The sequence below is a fragment of the Gobius niger genome (assembly GCF_951799975.1).
Source record: "Gobius niger genome assembly, chromosome: 1".
Taxonomy (NCBI): Eukaryota; Metazoa; Chordata; class Actinopteri; order Gobiiformes; family Gobiidae; genus Gobius; species Gobius niger.
This window is the reverse complement of record NC_136852.1, coordinates 46,693,902-46,711,463: the sequence shown is the minus strand read 5'-3', so window position 1 is coordinate 46,711,463 and position 17,562 is coordinate 46,693,902. Positions and strand designations below refer to the sequence as shown.

The window sequence follows — 17,562 nt, the reverse complement described above, 5'->3', positions numbered from 1 at the left end:
CCCAAATATGCAATAATAGAACTTTTTTTTTCCCCCACATAAAAGTTCCATAATGCACCTTTAAGCAAATAGTTGTATCAATCACTATTCCTCAGTCTACAGTCCCTGCCTTGTTGCCATGGCAGCACAATGACTAAGTGGTTGGAGCCTCTGCCCAACAGCAAATACTTTGCGGGTTTGATTCCTACACATTTTTACAGGCGGTTCCTCAGGGTGCAGCACTGAAGGACACCCTCGAACACTTTCTCCAATCAGGGCAATAACGTGTACCTAATTGCAATCGTAAAGAGAGTGTCCATGATCCATAGAAACATCTTTGAAGCAAATATTTTAAAACGAGCACTTATATTATGCTGTTGTGATTAGTTCATTTCATCATTGTCCTTCCTCTGTACTAACTCCTCTGTCTTCTTTTACGATTTAAATCTTGAGCAGTCGACTGTGCCACACATTTCATTCACTGTAAAAGTGAAAAATCTTTCATCTATTTCAAAATGTTTGACAAGCAAAAGGAAAACAAATTTGCTTTGACCAGAGGCACTTCAATAGACACTTTTGAACAAAGAGTTTCTTGCCTTTTCTATTTGCATTCAAAGAAGCCGCAGTGTGTGTAGGTCAGATGATGACTGTAGAAAATCAATTATGAACAGAAAGCGTCTGCCTGCGGGTGAATGCAGTTTTCCTGTATGTGCTTTAAATGTGCTTTGATTGCTATACACAGTGGTTATTTTAAACGGACAAGCCAAAATGTGAGAGGGGGAAAAGAAACAATACAATAACAAAGATAACCATTTCTAAATGGTTGTCGTGGAGACATGATGTAACTTTAGGCAATGGTCATTTGTACAATTGCATCTTTTGTATTGCAGGAGCTTTTGGAGGTCGGCCCGAAACGCAAACCACAGACCAGAGAGACACAAATTGGTCTTTTTGAAATTTCCAAAGAAATTTGGACTTCCATCTTTCAAATGCTTCGGAGGTCGTGACATTTATTGAACATTCACTCAAATAGCAAATGATGCATCGAGTAGAATGAACAATTACATTAGCCTTGTAGCCTCATATGTTTAATAGAATACATAAAATGACATCCCGCTTATTCAACAGCACAGGGATCAAACCACAAACTTTCCAAGGGCGTATGCTCCATCAAAGTGCCATCGCTGCCCACTATTTTGCTTTTACCCGAGATGGACAGTGTTTAATTCACAGTGAGGGAAATGGTTTGTTCTGCGAGCGCTTAATAAGATGCACAAAGTTAAAGGAGTTTAAGAATGTTAAAATTAAGTATTTTCCTCCCCCTAAATGTTTCAACAATGTCCTAAGGTGTAGAATGAGCCCAGACATATTTACCACAGCTGCCTCTAAAATCCTGCACTGTCACTCAAAAAGGTGTTAATTTGGGTCCGAAGTGCCGTCATGCACGAGCTTAATATAGAAGGTGCAGTTACACGCATGGCCTGAGGTGGCAGTAGTGAGTATAAAATGGCTAACTTGCATCTGGCCCCTTTAATGTAAAGAAGAGGGGAGTGAACAGGAGAGCGAAGAGGAAGCGCTCGTTGTAGTTTGTGTTGTTTGTAGCACATCACGCCGACCCCTTTCTTCTCTAAGCGACGCCCTCAGGCGACCGGCGGAAGCATTGGTGCACCGTCGTTGGTACGCAAGACTCCAACTTGTTGTTGTTGTTACACCATGTGAAAGATCAGGCCCATAGTCTCCACATTTCAGTTACTTGTAATACTATACTGAAACACACTGTCTAATTTATTCATATTCAATATCTTAAAGCTTGTTGCAATGTTGTTTCCTGATAGATAATGCCTGAAATGTTTTTATAAGTCATTTGCACATGTTTGAAGCTCTTTTCCGATGAATTAAAGGCAAGAGAGTAATCACGATGTGGTTGAAAAGATCAGCCAAGATATCCCCACTTTAAGTTTACTCCTAACTTGTTTATCCAGTGGGTAAAAAACTGAAGCAGACGATTTCTGACACTTTGCAGTGGTCTATTGTGAACCATTTCCAAACCCGGCTGAAGCTTACAGTCCACTTATCCTTCAAGGTGAACCCAGACGCTACAGTAGCTGCTGAGCCATGGAAAAAGCACTTTCTCATTTATTTTAATGGGCCGAAGTCGAAGTAACCGGCGGCACCGGGACTGGCAATGACAGGCCCGGCAGCTGTCAGTCTGGCTAACAACCCCTCCCTGAGACTGTATTTACGACCCGATGGGACACATACAGGCATCAATAAAGCAGTATATGGGCTAATGTAATCATGTGATGGGGTGAACGGCTAACCTTGTTCATCCTTGCTTATCCGCGTTAGGCGATGTCTGTTGACAAAAGGGCTTAGGGTGGAGTTTTCACCCATTAATTAGCTCAAATGTTAGCAGTGTGTTTGTCAGTCTGTCTGTGATTAGCATCCCTACCTCGCAGCAAGAAAGCTCTGGATTTGATTCTACTGCTTGCCTGGGCTCCCCTCCGTGATGGCGAGAAGGGTCTGAACGCAGCCGATGGAGGGGCACGGGATCAATGGCGCGCCACTTCTCCATAGGAGATTACGTCACCGCCGCAGAACAATGCTAGTTTCCAAACCAACCCTAATCCTGACCTTAAAGGGATATTTCAGGATTTTTGACACAGGGCCTCATTTTTGTTGTTGATTTCTTTCTGTTGATTTTTTTATTTTTTATATTTAATTCATGCAGTCCTTTTATTTGAAGAGTTTGGTGGTGCTAGGCTAGTGCTAGGCTAGCGCATGTCTATGGTAACTAGTAGCCTGCATTAAAAATAGTCTGACCCAAGCATAGTGCACCTGAGGCAAATCAGTTATAACACCAGACTACTGATATAAATGTATGTGTTGATTGAATATTTTTTTTAAATATAACCATTTTGCAAATAACTTATATTTGGGCAGCATCAGCTTCCTGGTTGTGAGCTATGCAGCAGCGGAGTGATCTGCTCGGTTAACGGATCTACAGTGGTTTATTTACCTGTGGCTGGCATTACATTTCACAAATTAGCTTTTAATCAGATATGGCAACGTTTGGAGGACGACCCGACGATTTTGAAGAGGTTTTTAATGCAGGCTACTTGATACCATAGACATGTGCTAGCCTAGCACTAGCCTAGCACTAGCCTAGCACTAGCCTAGCACCACTCAACTCTTCAAATATAAGGACTGCATGAGTAAAAAAAACAAAATCTCCAGAAATCAACAACACACGGTGACGTCCTTTTCTGTGGAGGTGTGGAGCTCCACTGATCACGTGGCTCTCCATCGGCTGCGATTAGACCCTCTTGGTTATGGCTGGTCCTTTGGATGCCATGTCGACTCCTCTCCTGCAAAAATTGAGACCTTTCAACATTAGCAAGGACATTTTTATCTTTGGTGTACATTTCATCCGTTGAATCCATCCTCACATACAATATCACCTGCTGGTTCAAGTTTCTCACTCTCAAACACAAAGCGAAACTCAACAGAAGAGTAAACCAGGCCAATAAAATCACACAAACACCTCAGACCCCCTCAGTGAACTGTGCAGACGATCAGTGCTGAGGAAAGTCACCCACCCCCTGCACCAAACATCTACAAGAAATGTTTGTGTGAAATGTATGTTAAAATACATTGGTATTTTAACATAAAATGCTTTGGTATCAGTATCAAGCTGATATCTAGTATCAGTTTTACTCATACCCATCCTGCACTTCTGACAATGAACCTATAGCTCACGATATGATTAATACGCAGGACAAATGTTGCTTCAAGAAATATAAGTTTATCTTACATTCATTTACAATTTGTGTTCACAGTAATGCTCTTGGGTAAGCCCTTGATGTAAAGCATTTCCTAATAAGCCCTCGTCAATCAAACAAAATATAAGCCATCTCTGGCCTGTTGTGAAAGAAAAGTCCATAAAATTATCAGCACATATTTGATAGTCCTGAGGAAAAGTCATGAGACAGAGCTGGGAAAACCATGGCATAAAATAACCCTGTTTTTAATGTCTAGCGTCCAGATTGTATGGGATATTCACTGGATGGAACAGCAGATATACGAGTTGTAGGATGCTAAGGTGCTTCCAGAGAGGAAACCTATTAAAGCTGTGAAGATTTACTGTCGTGGTACAGATGAGTTATACAGAGACTTAAAGACCTGTGCTTTCTCATCAATGACTGTTAACCCTAAGACCTGCCTGAACGAAACATTGCCAAGTCTATAATGCCCATTAAAATGCCCATTGATTTGAGAGATACGGTATTGGCCAAAGTTAGAGACGCATAGTTCGAGAACATCAGTAGATTTTCAGTTCTGCCAAATCAGCAATTGGTAAGACTCTTTGACCAGACGTACATTTTGGCCCATCGAGTCACAATGAACCAAAGCGCTACCAAACTGGCTATCGTGATGAAATACAAGGGAGTTAGTTTAGCATGATGCTACCACTGTTCTACCTATAATCCTGATGCTTTGCTCACTATTTCCTATTCTTAAGATCTTTTGAACAAAGTCATTCTCACTTTGGCGTCAGAGATCGTTACTCTACTGCATGTTTTGTCCAATGATTGTCTTTTCTTCTAACATGGGTCTGATTTGTTCTGCGGCCCTGGCAAAACCCAGCCTAATGAGATTTTTAATGTACATTAGCAGAGTGATGGTGATGTAACACTTATTCAACAATTATTTCAGCTTTTTTTCCCGGTGGCTTTTCATGACTTAAGATTAGGTTCTGGGTTGGAGGTAGCGTTGAAGGCAGGTATAAGTCAAGGTAATTGTTACTTGAAGGTGCCCTCAGCTACTCTATTTAGCTGGACCGGAATGGTTGCATTCTCACATTGCACTGCAACACGTACAGGGATCGCAAATGTTTTGAAGCAGCTGTAACAGTTAGCGGCTAACACAGTCAGAGTTTAGCATTATGACAGAAGTTTAGCAGGGTTCACTTCTGACACTTACTGACAAAAATGGGTAGCTTTATGCAGAGCCTAAAGTTATTATCTATATGCAGACTACCCAAGTTGCGAGGTGTTGTTTCGCTGATTCATTAATTGTGATGCTACTGGCTCTGAAAGCGCTCACTCACTCTCCGCCTACTTCGCCACATACAACACCAAAATGGAGTGTTGCCTGAAGTGGATCAGCAGGAGAGACCTTCCGCCTTCCCCCTGTCACTACCAACACGTGAGTGTCTCTCCGCTCGCGTCCCCACTGGGTCTGTCTGCCGGTGTTCGCCTCGCCACATGCTTTCTCCCGCATGGTGTCCCACGCACAGCTCGTCTCAGGTTTTCTCTGCACGGACTCGGGGCCACACTCTCATTTAAACTATCTTCATGTTGTCTCTAGCAGAGTATCAGGACAGTAGTTTGGCGAGTAGAAGAGAGACAAAAACGCTGTCTCAAAGGGGAGTTTAATCCACACGGTTACCTTCAGTAACTCTGGTTCTCTGAATGTGCTTGATGTAAAACGAATTACTGCCAGAGTAATTCTCAGTGGTAAGACAGGAATAACCATCAAGAGCAGTTGTTAGTTTTAAATCAGCGGTTCCCAAAATGTGGAACCAGAGGTGAGAGAATGTGACCATTTACCATCTTAAAAAGTGGGGGAAATAGACGATAGTAGTCCTAAACCCTAATCTGACAGTGGCTTAGGGGTTAGTGGTTCTCACACAGAGGGGCAGGGCCTGAATTGAGTTCATCATGTTCCACTTCTGCCCTGCTTTACTGCACAGTGGAACTGTTTTTTGACCGTAAATGGATTCGCTCCTCATCGAATACCCTTGGGATGCGAACTGTATGGGCCCCCGTCTGGATTTTCGTTTAGGGCCCCAGAAGGGCCAGCACCGGCTCTGGCCGATTAAACTAACCTTCTTGACGTACTCCATATACAGACCATTTGGCGCTGATCTACAGACATTTCGGGCTGGACCGATGACACCCTGGTGGGGAGCGCTGTGGGAGATGCAGCAAATCCAGTGACATTAACAAGACATTAACAATGGTGGCTGCAAGTAGTCTTTTTTTCTTCAACTCTGCACATGTTTTGGAAAACAAAAAGCAACAGTTTCCACACTTTCCTGACTGGTTCACTCTGTATAGAAGGACATGGAATAAGCCACAACACCCCTTGACCTTGTTGTGAGGGACAAGGGAGTAAGAACTGTACAACTACGCCACGCTTGAGTACAATGCGGCTGTCTTCCTCTCGTTCGAGGACTTATAAGAAATGCTTGATAGGAAAAAGAGTTGTTAATTAATTACGGCCTGACCTCTGGAGACTGGATCAAAGTGAAAGAGGCAAGACTGCTGATGACGGGATGTGGAGGTCAGCGCTCAAAGACAGCGGAGACTTGACAACAAAGTTCAAGTTATGCTCGTAAAATTGGCGTGTATTACAAAATTACACAGCATGAAATGTCGTCAAATGTTCACACCATTGGGGGAGACGTCCTTCAGATTTATATAGAAACATGAGGTTATTAAAGACTTATCGAGAGCGCAGCCAGTGGGAAGTCAGTGAGTGCAGGTAAAATCATCATTAATAAATCCTGGAACAAAACAAAACCTTATTTTATTTTTTTCATTGCTGCCGGGATAAGCCTCATTTCATCAGTCCAGTTCTGAGACACAGCTGTAGCATCTGCTCGGCTATAGCGGGGCGCAGATGTCGGCAAATCTAAAACCTGCTCTCTCACAGTTATGCTGCCACATTTTTTGGCTTGAAAAGACAGATCGTATTTTTGTGGATTTAGAAATGAAAGAACCTCGGAAAGGCAGCGCAAGAGATGGTAGAGTAATCATTTCCAATTTTATTGTCAGTGTATATAAAACCTATTCAAATCTTCCCCTACAAAGGAGTTCAAACATAGAACGTGACCAAAGTGATATTGCATTAAATACAGCACACAGTCCAGTCTGAAATGGCTCCTGTCTCAAAACCAGCCGAACAACAAAGAGCTTTGATTATGAAGCAACAATATTTAGTTTTAAATGCACTTGTATCAATAAAAGCCTTTGTTACGATCAGCAAAAGTAAAACCCGTCCACTTACAGCAATACTATAAGGCGATTCGTCCAAACCACCAATGGATTTGAGACAAATATATCATTGTCTGGAAAAGTCTGGCATCAACTGCATTTCTAAAGCGGAGCAAACAGGATGTCGAGTAAACCAATCAGCAATGAGTTGATTGGTTTACTCGACCACAACCTGAAATTAAGGTTAAATTACTTTATTGGACGAGCAAGATGGCGAAGGCGAATAATGTTGAGTTGTTGTTTTGGGGCTTCGTACGACGAGCTCTCGAGCCTATTATAGTGTAATCTGTTTCTCAAAAGCTACATAAACCCAAGAGATTATTATTCTTTCTCCCAATTTCCAATACTTATCGAAATTAATTATTAGCCTGCTTTTTACAATGAATCTGACTAAAATTTGACTAAAACCTTTTCAATTTAAGATAAGATAAGATAAGATAAGATAAACCTTTATTAATCTCACAAAGGAGAAATTCACTTGTTACAGTCGGCGTTACTTCACAGTCTTATTGTACAGTCTGACAGCAGTGGGGATGAAGGCTTTGCAGTAGCGCTCCGTCCTGCACTGAGGGTGTCTCAGTCTGCCACTGAGAGAGCTGCACAGCTCTTCTACAGTCCCGTGCAGTGGGTGGGAGGTGTTGTCCATGATGGACAACTGACTAAAACTTTTAGAAATGACTAAAACTAAAAGGGCTGCCAAAAACACTGTTATTGACATTACATTTTTGAACTGGGTTATAAATCACAAAACTCACCTTCTGTTGATGTGTTTTTGGTAATTTATTGCTGATCGGAACTCTCCCGTGCACCATCTGCGGATTGTTATCGAGGGGACTTCCACATCACGAACAACACGTGACTGCAAATGAACAAATCTTATTGCCCAGGTTAGAGTTTTGTTCGAGCAGGGAACGACGGCAAGCAAACCAGACTTACTGTATGTCCCTGTGTATAAATAATACAGCGGGTTATAATTCAGGAGTTGTCTGGCTAGATTTATCATTCTGAGACTTGAAAAATGTTTTTTTATGTTGGATTCAAATCCATTTTGCAGCACAAAAAAGTCAACAAAGCAACCTGACAATAGTATAATTTATTCGCTGACTGAACGAGTTGAATTTTCCCGTATGAATACATCAGTAGTTTGTCCTGTTAAACCCAAAACCAATGTGACTAAACGAAACAGAACAGATTTGATATTTTTGACAAGGGCTCAATATTTTAACATAGAAAACTGTTTGTCTCTGATGAGCCCTGGCATTATAACACACTGCACAGATGTTCCTGGTTCATTTCGAGTGAGTACAGGGGATATTGTATTTGGCCCGCGTCTCTCTCCTCATATACCTCTATTAGCAAAAGAGCAGCGCATTGACAGGAGCAGATGTTTCAGTAATGAATGTGAAGTTCAATAAACAGAATCGAGGAAAAACAAGGAAGTCTGTCAAAGTCAATACACGTAGTTAGGGGTAAATAAAGCATAAACACAGCAATAAGTTCAGTGTGTGCGAGTTGTACATCAACTACAACTTTAGAAACTACTTTGCCCTAATGAGGGGGGAAAGAAAGTGTCCATTATCTGAATGTCAAAACAATTATGGAAACAATTAACAAATTATTCTTCATTAAGCATTTGTTATTTAGTTTGCTGTACAATAAATCAATTCATATCCCATTCGTCTGCTGCTGTTATGGCCTAGAGTACAAATCAAAGCTTTAGACAAAGTAATCTGGTCTCAGTTTGGATTCCAGGATTGTGTGGAGGGTCATTCTCCAGCTATTAATGGAAAGGGTGCCTTGGTGATGTTAATCTACATGAAGCCACAGCTGCCCTGGGGTAGACTGACAGAAGTGTGGCTGGTCTCTCTGACCACCAGCAATCACTCACCACATTTTTTAGGCAAAGCACCATAGATACAAGGGGGCGTGGCCTCACCTTGGCTTGCATGAATCATGAAAATTGTTTTGCACCCAATAAAGATATGGAGAGGAGCAAAGTAGTCCAACAGCCTATAAATACATAAATAACAGGGAATGCTAACATGATGCTTCTTGCTACATGCTAAGGCTAGCTACAACTGCCATTTTTTTCCCTGATCTGCTGTGAAAAGCATCCACATGGGCGCGATTTAGACTTGACTTTATCTGTATGTTATAAGTTTATTGTCTGCCAGAAAACGGCTAAAAAGGTGAAAAATTGTGCTTCCCAAAACATACTTCCTTCCCCCTGGTTGTCTTTCCCAAGGTCACGATGAGTATCTTACCAGTCAGCACCAGATTTAAATATACGCCCTTTCGATCCAACACATGTTGTATCCCAGAGGTGCCCAAAGACGGGCCCGTGGGCAGAAATTGGCCATTCAATTCCACCCGTGCTCCGATATGGTAAATGGTCTCAACTTGTATAGCGCTTTTCCTCATACATAAAGGAACTCAAAGGCACTCATACTCAAATGTGCGCAGACAATGGAGGCGAGGTGGGTGACGTGTCTTGCCCAAGGACACAATGACAGTGTGCACCTGCAAGAGGCGAGATGTAAACCGTCGATCATTAGACGACCCGCTCTACCATCTGCGCCACTGTCACTGGCAATCTTCATCCTCAGAGCCCCTAACCAAAATATCTTCCCACGGCTCTGGATGTACATTTCTGTCCTCCGAGCAAAAACTTTGAGCACCTAACAGTTACAAAATGGTGGTTGTTGTGCTCCTGAGCCCGTTTTTGTCAAACATTTGCGTATTAGCCCAAAGTGATAGCCCGCCGTCCATCGATCAGTGTATCTTTAGCAAATTTAAAAACTTATTAGCGCTTCAATTTCTGTCCATAAAACCTGTCACTTTTTATCATTGACTTACTTATTCAAAAAGGCACAACAAGCATCTCGTTCGCGTTTCTCCATGTTTTTCCTCTCTTACCAAGGTCAGGAACATAATACACACAGTTAACCTTTGTCGTCATCAAGGTCATTTCCAGTCCACCGAAGAGCTGACTTCAATACAACAGATGCAATGAGTCCCCTCCATCTGTGTCCTTTATCCTGTCCCTTTGCGCTATGCAAATTTCAACCTTAAGGAGAAGAACAAGATGATTCATTAAAGCTCTGTTATGAATCTGATGCTCCTCAGACAGACTTGTATCACACTTTTAGAGCTCACTGAAGCATTTAAATGAACTACTTACACCTTTAATGGCTTTCACTTTCACAAAAATCAGCGAGTTGTGAATAATGAAAAGATGTATTACTGAAGAAAGTTACGGTGAATAAAATAGTTGGCAGTCGTCCGGCTTTGCTAATGGGCACTGATGCATTAATAAGTCGGTGTGATTGTTTGATTGACAGTGCTGAAGCGAGGAACTATTGCAGTGTTTTAGGTGGAAAGTTGTGTCTTTTCGTTGGCCATGTTCACCAGGGGAAATCTTCTGCATTACTTCCTTGTTCCTGACCCTGTACGCCTGAGCACTGCAGCCCCAATTCGAGCATTAGAGAGTTTTGGAAATGTCCTTGTCTAATTTTCTATCCTGGGGAAGCTTTCTGGGCCAGAATGCAGGGCAATGTAGCTGCCATCAGGCAAATCTGCAGGCTGTACCCAGGGGTTCCCCTTTACATGGGTTGAAATGGTAAATGTAAAATGGCAGCTACATCCTCATGAGTTTGCCTCGACACCTGAGACTTAAAGACCCTACACCTGATTTATTTTTGTTTAAAGCCATGACAGATGGACTTTCCATTTCTGACATCCCAATTCTGACATCAGGAGCTGGGATTCGAACCCCCTAATCTTCCGATCATGAGACAACCCGCTCTACCAACTTCGCCAGTCTTTTATCAAAGATCAATACACTGAAGGAGGAGAACTGATTTAATTTCAGAATTTGAGAGCAATCAGTTGCAGGGCCTTTAAAGGAACAGGCCACCATTTTTTCATATTGAGATATGTTCTTACCTGAGCTTCGACGAGTTGATACGTACCTGTCTGGTCTTTGTGCGTGCCCGTGGAAGAGTGTGGTAGCTTTCAACTTTACCCCCATTTGGAGCTATAGGAATACATTGGGAGAGGCCAAATGCAACAACATCTTTGGTTGTTTTGCGTGACTGAGGGCACGCACAAAGACCAGACAGTTACGTATCAACTGGTCTAAGCTCAGGTAAGAACATATCTCAGTATGTAAAAACGGTGGCCTTTTCCTTTAACAGAACCTTATTTTATTTGTCCATTTGGAGAGAACAGTGTCCATTAGTGAACACTGAGTACTAATGTGTTTGTGAATGCGCCAGATTTAACTATGAGCTATTTTCCGACCAGCCAATGCAAGTTCTCATCGATACAAAACCTCTCAAATCTGTAAGGACATTTAGGATTTATGCTGTGTTCACACAAAGCTGAACTAAATTTATACCGTTACAGACGTGACTAACATTTGCAAGTGTATTATTGATGGATTCTATAAAGTCTGTAGTAGACTGTTGGTCAACAGCCAACGAGCCAATGAGTCAGTCAAAGGAAGTGTAAAATGTGGTTTGGGACAGGTGCTGGGTGTGTGGAAGTAGTTTCTTTTCCTTTTCCAAATGTTTTTTCATTGTAAATCAACTCGTCATGTTTGGCAAATGATAACCAACAGAAAAAACCTTACAAAACCTACATATAAGTATGGACCTTGTACTTCATGTTCTTGATAGCTAAAAAAGATAGCTAAAAATGTGCATTTGGTCATGAATTTAGCCCATTCGATTGTGAATGAACAGAACATCTTTCTCCATAGTGTCTGAAACATAAGTGCACAGGCTTGCTGTACATTGAGTCATTTTGAGTCTGTGGGGATCTGATGTCCCTTCGCTGAGAGAACAGTGTCTAAGTGCAGCTGCTGCTTCAGTAGATAAGCACCAGAGACGGACTCCGCCGTGTCTGATAAACTCCAGCTGTGGACAAGACAAAGAGACGGCTCTAAAATGTTTACAACTCCACATTTATCTGTAGGTTTTCACCCTTAAAAATTTATCTCCAAAGGTTTTGTTTTCCTTCTTTCTCTTTGGTGGTTCTTATATTTATGAGCATTTTAAACAAGATTTTAAAATATGTACGAAAATAGAGGCATAGGTTTTTGTTGTTTCCAGTACGACGCTCATTACATCCAAAACAATGGAAAAATGGGTAAATGTTATAAAAAGGGCATGATTATTCTCCATGGAGGACTAAAATTACGTAATTGATGTCACCATTGTAAGAAGAACTAAACCAACTTTTTTCTGCTCATAAACATACTGTGTGATGCTTTTAGGTTATCTGTTAAATACATAACGTCACCAACATGTGCTGGGTCACTGAGGTGAGCTGCACATTCACAAACAGAGAGACTCCGAGGTTTGGATAGACATCAGTCCAACGTCAGTGTAAATGAGCCAGAGCCATGGAGATCCGCCATGTTTGTGGGTGTTAGCAAACATTTTCTATAGACTAACATTAGCTAAAAACAGCTGTTTAGTCACAGCTGGTAAATACATCTAACACACTAGTGTCCAAGTGTTCTAATGTGAACAATAACTCCAGTATTTTACCTTTTTGAAATCTCAATTAGTTTAGTTTTGTGCAAATCCCATGATTCTGCGCGATATGACATCACAATCCTGAACTCTATGGCTAGGCTAACCCGTGCTAACGTCCATAGCAGCTTCCACTGAGGAGGCTCTGCTCCTTCTAAAAAACTATGATATCATATCATTATTATAATAATTATAATAATTACCTTTGATGTGCTTCCATGTAGCCTTTAGAGTAGAGTAAACAAGTACGCCCTTTTGTTTACGTAGCCATGTGGTTCGGGTGCATCTGCTACCGACCATTCAACTCTTTTTGTCATTAATAGTCTAGAAAAGCACATCTAATTGTTATTCATTTCTAAGCCTTCTGTCCTGTTTCCCCCTGTCTGTGTGTTGGTCCAGTCCGGCGGGTGCAGAGGCGTGGGACCCCCAGGCTCCCAGGTCTCGCTGGAGCAGCAGGCCTTCATGTTATTGAACCAGACTGAGAGAGAGACTATGGCCTATTACCTGCAGGAGTACCAGCAGGGGCACATCTGTGTGGAGCCCATGGTCATAGCACTGTTCGAGCTGTTCAACACACACGCTAAGGTACTGGCAATGAGTTATTTTTGATAAGAAACAGATATGTATTTTTTTGAGGGACTGACCATACCATAAGCAGAAAGATTGAAAAGCGTGAATCACTGACTAAAGATCAAAGTTGGATAAATCTATTAACTGTTCTCTTTACTCTGCCTCTCGATGTCTCCTCCGCAGTTGTCTCTGCTGTCAGAGGTGCGTGGGCTGGTCCAGGCTCAGGATTTGGAGGTGTTTGACCGGCTAGTGCTGCTCAGACAGAGGGAGGTGACCCAGGCGTTTCACGGAGGGCTGGGAGTGCTGAGACCGCCGGGAGCCTGTCCACACCAGGGCCCTGCAGGGCACAGCGGGCACACAGGGCCGGCAAAGGTAGGCACATGCACACATGATAGTTATCAAGAGGTTTCTGAGTGAGTCATATTTATCTAAGCGTGACTGGTGCATGAATCATATTAAAAATCCTAAATTTAGGCTTTTTGAAAAGATATGATGAAATACTTTTTTTTTTCATCTAAAAATTAGCCTTTTTAATCTAAATAATGGATCAAGCCATGTTTAAATTTATGGTTTTAGTTTGTTGATACATATCAGTTTCATTAGTTTAACAAAGATTCTTGTATCCTGTCATAAAAATATCTGAAAATAATTCAAATTTTGCCATTTTTTAAAATAAATGAGGATAGACATTAGCTGTTAAAAACTGCATATTCAAAATATTGTTAAGTACAAGACTGGAAAGTTTGGAGTCTGCAGGAGCCAATAAAATGGAGATGTTGCAAGAGTGTAATGAAAATTTTATTTCGAGAAAATTGGTCCTAAAGTTTTGTAACATCTTCCGTCTTTAGCCACGGTTTCCCAGGAAAAAACATGACCACGTTTGTTGTAGGTGTTTCCTGGAAATCTCTAGTTTGCTAGCGGACAAAACATCTTAAAATATGCACACAATGGTCTATGAAGTGTTCAGGGAGAAAACTAGATAAAAATCTCAATACTGACCACTGCATGAAACGGCGTTTTGGGGGTCTAAACAAAATCCAAAATTCCTAACTACCTCCCAGAGTGGAAAGATCTCAAAACACTGTTTACGTGGCTCCGTTGTAACAACGTCTCCGCAACTTTTACTAAAGCAATGACATCACAGCACCAGAGTGGTGTCTGTTATCCATAATCTACTGACCTTATAATGAGTTTTACTCATGGATCTATGAAGGTTTTACTCTGCTCCTCTTTGCTCCACTGCAGTTCCCAAGCCACAGGCGACAAGTAGAAAAACACAAGTCAGTCTGTGTTTTTGGACTGAAGAATAAACTCATCTCCTTGTCTCTTCTGTAGATCGTAAATCCTTGAATCAGTTTCATTTTCACTGTTTACATTCCACAAAAGTTTCCTGCGCATGCGCCCTCTACATCTTGTTCTATTGTCTGTATTAGCGCCACAGCGCCTCACACAGGCCTGGAAGATGAATTGCACCGTTTTCACAGACCTGAGTCGACCCATGTGGATGCACACATTTATTAAGCTGGCTATATATTAGAGGTGGGCATAGATTATTTTTTTTAATCTAGATTAATCTAGATTAATTCTGAAATTAATCTAGATTAAAATGTCTCGCTTGAATTCTGCCGAAGCCATTCAGAATATGTGTGCTACCCAAATAATGACTAAAAGTAAGTCTTTGAGAACGAGTTTCTCAAATCAGTTAGACCAGGGGCTCATCTCCTGTTTCCAAAATGCATCACAAACTGCTTGAGAACGTTCTACTATGATAATTGGTGATGAAAATAATTCATGTTCAAGAAGATGCACTTGTGTTTACTAACTGTTTATTCAGTTAAACATTCATTTTGAACTGTAGGCCGACATTAGAGGTCTTGATGAACTGTTAACAGTCAGTAGCTTTGTGCCAATCAATTTTCTGGTGACAAACTAAATCTCCTCTTCTGCAACTATGACCTGCTACAGAAAAAAGATCCGGGACTTTAATGGTGCCCTTATCGGTACTTTAAAAGAAAAAAGAAAAACGTTAGATAGAGGCTACTGTATATAGGCAATGTAGCCCAGGCCAATATTTTTTTATTAAACTTTTTTATTACACATTTACTCTGCATTTGGACCTAATGTATTCCCAATTTGTGCAAACACTTAATAAATGGGAGGTAAAATACAATTATAGACCAAAATGTAAAGTTCAATATTTTTCAAAATAATCTAGTAAGTAAAGGATTAAGTGTCATACATGTTTGTTAATCAGGCTGTTGGTTAGATTTGGCTGGAGCTGACACGTGTGCGCGTTCACGCCACTGTGTGCGCGTTTCAGTATGAAGGCGTTACATTTCCCTTTTTACAGCGGGTTAGCGGCAGCAGCTCGGGGGAGGAGGGTTACGCAGCATGTCGTTCCCGTGCACACCTGTCTCACCGCGCACACCTGTCTCACCGCGCGCACGGCTGCAGAAGGAGGCACGGAGCGGGGCAGGTCCGACACCGCGCTCTCGTGCGGGGCTTTTAGTGCTTATTTTATTATTTTAGCGCGGGTGATGCGACCCCGTTAGCCCGACTGTACTCACAGAAGACGTAAATAAACTCACTGTGGATCAGACGTAGAACCTGCTGCTCTTCGCCTCTTTATCCGATTCTCACTCGTCTGGTCATAGCGTCCATTTGGCAAAACTTAATCCATAACAAAAGTAGCTACAGCATCCCCGTGGCAGTTGTTTTGGTTTCAGAGGAATCACGTAACAGCGATGCTGCGTGTGAGATGCATTCATGGACCGCAAGAAGTGCGGGAAAGGCGACTTTTTCACAAATGCGCGGAAAAACCGGACAAATAATTTGCAGTCTGATACACTTTGCTTGCGCCAGAGGCCTCAGGCCGGAATACTTTAAGCCCTGCATAAAATATCACGGTGAAAGTCATCATAGCTTGCAGAGTATAGACCCAGCTCCCAACCCAGCTTTGAGAATAGATTAACGGCGATATTTTTTTTATCGCGCGATAAGAGTCTCGCGTTAACGCAGCACGTTAACGCCGTTAACGGCCCACCACTACTATATATATATAGCCTTAGTGCTGTCCCAGGACAAACAGGCATCAAAACTTGGTATGTTGGTACTTTTGATGTTTTCTCAATACTAGTAGTACCTAACCCTTATTTTATTTTTCCTTCTAACGGTACCCAGACCTACTCTTGACAAGCTTGAGCCCAAACAAAACATAAATTTGGTACGTCCAGTTTGGTCCCGTTTTAGTAAATTAAATGTCAAAATACAGCATTTATTCAAAGGGTTTTGTCGATCCAAGAATTAATCATGAGGCTGACTGATTAAAAACATCAAAGCAATTTAAGGAGAGAAGATTTGATTCCCAGACCACTTCTTGTGGAGATTGCATGCTCTCTCTGTGTCTAGATGGGTGACCGTTGGTTGACCCTATCTCCCCAGTCAACCCAAAACGCCAATGTACAAAACCCAGCTGGGGTTGTCCAAACAAATAATGGAGGGCACATTTCCATGGGGGCACAATAAAGTTTTAACCTACATCTAAGAACAATATCAGCTGCTTATTAAAGCTGTAAACATGAGCACTAAAATGATCAGAATGAGCCCTATGAAGCTTTCTGGACTTTGAAAACACCAAGTAGCTCTGCCTGATGGCATGAGCAGGTGGCGGCGGTTGGCAGTGTACCATTAACATTTTTAATTTGGCCCGCATTTTTGTCCAACCCGTCTGACCTCCTGTGCCCACTTTAACTTGAATAAATCTAATTACGCTTCAAAGCTTCAGACCCTGACCCGTTTAGCCCTCTCTCCGACCCGGCGCCCGTGGTACACTTGTCTCCCGGTCGTTAGCGGCTCGCCGGCGCTATTTAAAGTCGTTGCAGCCGCGGCAGTAGATCTGTCCAATCGCCTGTGCTGAGTCCCATTATTGTGGCAGAGGAAATTATAGCCCCCCGATAAGAAGCTAATTGCGTTTAATTGACAGTCGCTTACTTAGCCAGCAAGAGGCCGGTGTTATGACACGGCACTGTCGCATTATGGAAGGATGCACGGGGTTGGAATAGAGGCGTACTTTTAGATTCGCCAATAGCTGTAATTAACAGGAGATAATGGAGGAGTTTATGATGTTTTAGCTTAAGCACGGAGGACTGTGTAGGAGATTAGTTATCAAGTGTAAATGAAAAAAAAGGTGCATTATGTGCACTCTCTACAAAGTAAAGTTTAACATTTGCAGTAGATGTTGCCAAGATTAAAGTGTAGTTTGAGAAGTTCTGCCAATGGAGCAGTTGTTCAAAGTTTGCTGGATAAAAGCCCACTTTTTTCAGTAGTGGAATGAAATGTGTTTGTTCTTCTTCATTATATTGTAAAAGAAGACTTTTGAGAAAGGACATCTAATTATAAAGCATTTTACAAAT

General features: G+C 41.8%; 1 protein-coding gene across 2 annotated transcripts in view; it reads left to right on the top strand.

The window, feature by feature from the left end:
* whrnb (whirlin b) overlaps nt 1-17,562 on the top strand; it is a 215,123-nt gene that overhangs the window by 168,270 nt on the left and 29,291 nt on the right. For both annotated transcript variants that reach the window (XR_013793441.1, XM_079567260.1), the window contains exons 6-7: nt 12,980-13,165; nt 13,334-13,522. Coding sequence is in view for 1 of the 2 variants with exons in the window: in XM_079567260.1 (XP_079423386.1) it covers nt 12,980-13,165; nt 13,334-13,522 (375 nt within the window). In the remaining variant the exon portion in view is untranslated. The remainder of the gene's footprint in view (nt 1-12,979; nt 13,166-13,333; nt 13,523-17,562) is intronic.